The sequence below is a fragment of the Cibotium barometz genome, chromosome 4 (assembly GCF_041138505.1).
Source record: "Cibotium barometz isolate CiBa-2024 chromosome 4, ASM4113850v1, whole genome shotgun sequence".
In the NCBI taxonomy this organism is placed as follows: domain Eukaryota; kingdom Viridiplantae; phylum Streptophyta; class Polypodiopsida; order Cyatheales; family Cibotiaceae; genus Cibotium; species Cibotium barometz.
In genome coordinates, this window is record NC_141049.1 from 10104817 (window position 1) to 10111015 (window position 6199).

The 6199-nt window shown below is 38.0% G+C and overlaps 1 protein-coding gene across 1 annotated transcript; it reads left to right on the forward strand.

Moving 5' to 3' along the window:
* The first annotated feature begins 2657 nt into the window (after window positions 1-2657).
* Window positions 2658-5891, forward strand: LOC147638892 (uncharacterized). The gene is made up of 5 exons (XM_086792806.1): window positions 2658-2767; window positions 2850-2934; window positions 3050-3151; window positions 3233-3481; window positions 5799-5891. Exons 1-5 carry the CDS (start codon window positions 2658-2660, stop codon window positions 5889-5891), a joined length of 639 nt encoding a protein of 212 aa, XP_086648932.1.
* Window positions 5892-6199: the final 308 nt, after the last annotated feature.

Below are 6199 nucleotides of genomic sequence, written 5' to 3' on the forward strand. Positions count from 1 at the left end.
ACTAGGGATATCTCACAATGTTTAGGACAGTAAATGATACCAGGAGGAATTCCCCAGGGCAAAAGAGATTAAAAGAAGGAGGAAAAAATAAAAACTAAAACAAATATCAGAATTTGCAGGAAAACGCGATTTGGAGCATTTGGAAAATGTAAACTACTATAATCGCATTTTGTTGCAAAATTCTAAATCCTACTCATATCCATCTCTAATCAAATCCTAGGGTGATCTTCTAGATTTCTAGGCACTGAGATTCAAGAATTCTACAGATGGAAGAAATATATATCAGAAAACATTGGAAAGGGTATAGATCTCTGACCTTTCTTTTCCTCTTCCATACTGTTTTAGCCCTGGAGATTCTCCTGCTCTCTTCCAAAACTGAGCTGTAGCACTGGTAACCTGGAGATCTGGTAATGGTAGTAGTCTTCAGACAGGTTGCAGAGTGGATGGAGTGTGTTGGGTAGAAAGTGATCAAAGTGGGAAAGAAAAGGATGATGGGAGGGTGCTGGCAGGGATGGAATACGGGGAGGGAAAAGTGTTAATGGATCTAATTATGAAATCATGATTGGCACAATTTCCAAGGCAAAAAGTGACCCACAAATTTCAAATTCCAAAAGATTTGGTGGGACCCACACGTGTTAAAAAACTATATTTCACACGTGTGGTATTTAATAACTCCTTTATTTGTATTTTGTAATAATCTACTCTCCTAACTCAGTTCTCTTGCATCTCTACCTCCCTACTCTACACCATCAGCATCCAGACCAGCAGCAGAGGTTCACAACCAGCACAGGATACTCATCATCAGCACAGCACACTTGCAGATAGCTTCCAGGTTAGTAAGAAAATCTTTTTCCTTTTCTTCTTGTTTAATAGTATATTAGGGTAAGGAACTGATTGATGTGATGTAGGTTACACATTATGATAAATATTATATGCATTTTTTAGATTTTCTCCACTGCATGTAGAAGCAGGAAGACTTTTTATTTGGGCCTGTTGAATGAGAGTTTGATCACTTCTTGATGTCCATAGGCTCAATCCATGTTGCACCAAGCTGCATACACACTGAAATGACTAAAGGCATGCTGAAGTATGTTGTCTCTAGAATTTGCAGCAAAACGCGAGGAGAGGATTTTAGAAATCTCAAAATAGTCCAAATCGCATTTTGTTACAAATTTTAAAATGCTTCTTCATCCACCCATTTCATTGTGATTTTGTAACTTTCTAGGGTATTCAAGGCTGCATAGTTCTTCTATAATCTCAATACATAGTTGAAAAGATAGAGAATTCATCATAGGGATGCAATAGCATGTTGTTTCAAGTATTTGTAGAAAAACGCGATTTTGAGCTGTTAAAAATTTCAAATCATCATAATCGCGTTTTGTTGGAAATTGTTCAATTTTGCTTTATCCAATTTGTCATCACCTTCTTTTATCATTCTATATTCTCCATGTTTCTAATCTTTTTCTATTTCTTTGTATGGACCTTTTCAGAGTGATGGCAAGAACCAAGGCAACTGCAAGGAGGTCTGGCAAGGGGCCAGGGCTTGCAGCAGCAGCAGCTGGGGCTGATGTCAAGGAATCTAGTGTGCCTACAAAAGGAAGAGTTGCACATGGCAGGAAGTGGAAGCCAATGAGCATGCTGCAGCAAAAGTCCAAGAGGTTAAAGCATTCTGCTGGTGTGCTAAAGGAGATCAGGAAACAGCAAAAAGCTATAGGCTTTGCAATCCCCAAGGCACCTTTTTAGAGGCTAGTGAGAGAAATTTGTGATAGCTGGCACCTTGGTTTCAGGTGGAACAGGACTGCCATTCTTTCCTTACAGGAAATGGCAGAGGATTACTTGGAGAAGTACTTTGAAGATGCAATGCTTGTAGCAGCCCATGCTCACAGGGTAACTCTGATGGCCAAGGACTTCAACACATTGTCCAGAGTGAGGTGGAGGTATGACAAGCTGGTCCATCCTGTGGAATGGCAGGACATTAAAATGAGAGATATATTATTAATTCCACCTACAAGGAAATTGAAGGCAGACAAGGTGAAGGTTGTTGAAGTGACCCACTCAATGAGCACCAGCAGAGGGAAAGCTGCTTATGAGGAGTCACTGAAGCAGCAAATAGAGGAATCCAAATCTGCTATAGATGTGGAGACTGTACAGATGGAGCTACAGATACAGAGAAGGTTGCAGGAGCTGGGCCGCCCTAACATAGTTGTCCATATTGAAGATGATTTTTTCAGAGAATAATTTTGACTTGACAAAAGCATGCTTGGCAGCATTGGCTCATAAGAATGAGTATTGCTCAGATACTATCATTCTTGCAATGCTCTAGTAAGTGTCTTTTATTTTACATTTGTTTGCAAAACAATCCTTATTGTACCTCCTCCCTTACACCTTACCTTAATTATTGTTTTGTCCAATGTAGCATGATGAGAAGCTGGCTGAACCATGCTGTACAGCATACAGTTTATATTATTGATCCTGCAATTTCCTTCAAGTTAAGAGATCCAAAGGAAACTCCCATGGATATTTCCAATTGGTTCAGACACTGTGATTTTGATCATGTTGATATTTTGCTACTTCCATACCATAACAAGTATGTGTGTGGCTGCTTCTTTTGGGATTTTCCTTCAAGATTGAGTACTCTTGTAGCCTTTGATTTCTTAATGCTTTTTTCCTTATGCAGTGACCACTGGAGTTTTGCTTCTATTGGCATCCAGCAGAAGCAATGCTTTTTATTCAACTCTCTTAGAAACACACACAGAGAGGTTAAATTGTAAGTGGTTTGTGTGCTATTTTTAACTTTAAACTTCATTATTTGGATTTAATGCACACTAACTGAATTATATGTATTGCAGTTGTATTAGAAGACTTCTAGATGCATTGGATCAGTGTCCTCCTAATGTCAATCTTTTGGATTCAATAGAGCCAATAGATTTAGAGGTAGAAAGTTGTTCCCTCTACTGATGTCTATTTCATGCTATGCCTTTGAACTTATTGAATAATTTTATTTTGTTCAGACATTAACAGTTTCTAACATATCTTTTCAACTATCCAGACACCACAACAAGATGATTCAAGTAGCTGTGGTGGCTGGAGAGTGCTGATTAGTGCCAAATATATACTTTCAAGCTATTTTGAGATAGGACAGCCAGAGCTTGTAAGAAAAAATAATTTTCATTTAGCTTCAAAAAATTTGATATTGGTACAAAGTGTTCTAAATCATCATATCTCATTGCAGATGAGAGAAGATAGCTTCAACTCGAGCTATGTGTATAGTTTCAGAGCTGATATAATTTGGAAGTTTTTGAAGTATGCCTTCCCCAAACCTATTGTACCAGCTACTGTCGAGTTAGGTGAGAGCTCTAAAGTCCGAGAAGGTGTCATACACCTTGATGACACAGATGATGCAGATGTGGTGCCACAAGAACAAGGACCTAGTGGTGATGAGGAGAAGCCACAAGAACAAGGACCTGCTGCTGCTGCTGATGTTATTGAGGAAATGATGGAGCAACAGCAAACAGATGCTCCAGGGGCAGTAGAGGAGACAATGGAGCAGCACCAAGAGATTGTACACGACAAGATGGAGCAACAGAAAGTAGATTCTCCAAATAAAGATGATACGGTGAGCTTGGACCATGTAGAGCAGCCTCTAGATCAGCCTGTAGATAAATAGAAAATTGTTGTCAAGAATATGTTCTACATATGTAATTAAACACTTCTGTACAGAATTTTACATTTCTGAATATAATACCTTTGTTTATGGAGTCTGTGTTATCTCAATTTTCAAATTTTCAATGTCTTTGCATTTTATTGATCTCTCTCTTCTTTTGAGCACCTGCAAAAAAGCAATATGAAACAATAGGGTAAAGTAAACTAATAGCAGTGCTTAATGAGACTAGGATAAGTCACATGGTATACCTTCTTATTGTTGTAGATAAATAAAAAGTCCTTTGAAATAGAACCTTCTGTCTCAAATAGAATGTCATTGCGCAATTGAGCTAGGGAGCAACATTGTCTTAATGTGATATTGACTAGCACATCACCATTCTCAACAACATCAATATCAAGAAGTTTATTTTCTGCACCAAAAGAATCTTCATCTTGATCCATTGGGACTAGTTTTGTACCTAGCATTCGACTGCGCTTATAATAAAAAGAAAAAATGAAATTTTGTGATGCAACCATGTACTTCAGTTGCATAGAAGGTTGGACAACCTCACAAAACACTGAACTACATGTCTTCTTATCCCAACCTTTATCCAAAAATTGTGGCATGCATGCCAGACTTGTTGCTTTAACTGTGAACATTGTTTTTGAAACCTTCACTGGAAAGGTATTAAACAAGTCTACAAAAACTGTGAGAGGCATGCATAAAGAAATTTTTATTATCCTTGTGGCAATATTGGGCCTCAGAGCTTTCTGTACTTCTTTGAAAAGCTTGGCTCTATATGCCTCTGTAACACTAAAATGTGGGAGAGGCCAATCCACTGAATTCCATGCTGGAAGGTCTTGTTTTCTTAACACACCATGTGTGTTTGCATTGTCCAGAAACTGATAAAAATGATCAGTAAAAAATATACCGGATTGAGCTAGCTCTGTTGCACATCAACCTTCGTATTGTTGTTCTCCTATCGATCCATGCAAAACATCTATAAATCCCAGAATACAATCGATGTTTTGCCATGTCTCATACGATGAAGGGTATAAATCTGAAATAAAATAACACAAGAATATCAATAAGTAAAGAAAGAAAGCTTTGTCTTAAAAATCCATGCACCTCATAAAGAACAAAACCACAATAGGAAAATATACAATTAGGCCTGTGTTGCGGAAGATCATTTGGATAGTCTCGCAAGACAAGTTCTTTATGCATGTACACATGCTGAATCAAAACTTCTTTCACCGATATCTTTCCTCTGGTGATTTTAAAATCTCGTACTCTTCCCTTCCATGACGCCAAGAAAATATTTTTTGTCTGGGGTCTCTTTCTTTTACTAGGTTGCATGAGCACCCATGCTCCTTTCGAAACAGTAAACCTTTCCCAAGTTCCTTCCATTTTGACTGTACTTGAATTCTCTACCGAAGAAATAGAAGAAGCAGGTCGACGGGGTAAGGATGTGTGGTATAATTCTGCCTTCATAGCATTATCATCCACAGAGCGTCTTCCACAAGAACGACCATAGTTTTTATTCACCATGGATACCTTGTGAATCTGTAACCACAGCAAAGTAATGTAAACAAGATAACAAAGTGAAGTTTCAAGAAAGAGAAAGTAAGCAGACAGATAGTTGACAAGAAACATCTTACTCTAAGCCAAACTGGATCAAGGGAGCAGTTTTGGAAAAGAAGAGGTTGCTGCACAATGAGGTAGTGGTGTAGAATGGTAGACCTTTCGAAGGAAAGGCAGCACAACAATTCAAAGTTCAAAGGGAGGTGGAAGCGGGAAGGCCCTTGTCAGAGAAAATGTCAGACTAGATTCTATCGTCATGTCCAAAGATCTTGTGAGAATAAAAAACCAATCTCCACATTAATGTAGCACGCTTGTACCTACATAAAATATTGTTTCTTTTATCTATTTTCTTTTATTTTTGTGAATTTCCAACGTTACGTTGGCCCTCTGTTCATTGGTTGAGAGCTTATTTTTCCAAACCGTAAAAGGCCCCAAAATGAGCTCCCTTTTTCCCTAATGACACAGGTTGGCCGCTCTTGTAATTGTAATTGATTACTTTCATTAATTGTAATTGTAATTGATTACTTTCATTAATAAAAGTTGGACTACTAACATGATTTGGTTATGGGTGCAGATAAGCTTGGCTAGAGGTGAAGCACCAAATGCACTATTTCGACACAATAATTCACTTGCCGTAGGTGTTTTAACACCAATTTATCAGAAATGACAATGTTATGTATATGTGAGAGGTGAATGTACTTACAAAATGTATGCTTTATAAGAGTGTCTCGTGGTACAATGAGCATAGTGGTCCCCTCGATGTTCTAAGCATGTTTTTGCAACATCATCAACAAAGTGCAAGTTTCTCCATTGTTGTAGGAGCCTCTACGCTCACACAGGTATACTAATCAATTTTGAATCACATGTATAATGACATGTAATGTGTGCCTTATATCATTCTTAATAAACTATTTTCAACATGGTGTAGTAGTAGAGAATTTGTAAGGGATCATATCAACATAGGACGTGCAATTG

Excerpts from the sequence above, each read along its gene's own strand:
- LOC147638892 (XM_086792806.1), top strand. The coding sequence starts at position 2,658 with ATGCTTTTTTCCTTATGCAGTGACCACTGGAGTTTTGCTTCTATTGGC. Across the intron at positions 2,768-2,849 it reads ACACACAGAGAGGTTAAATT|TTGTATTAGAAGACTTCTAG; the intron begins GTAAGTGGTTTG and ends TATGTATTGCAG. Across the intron at positions 3,482-5,798 it reads GACCTGCTGCTGCTGCTGAT|ATAAGCTTGGCTAGAGGTGA; the intron begins GTTATTGAGGAA and ends TTATGGGTGCAG.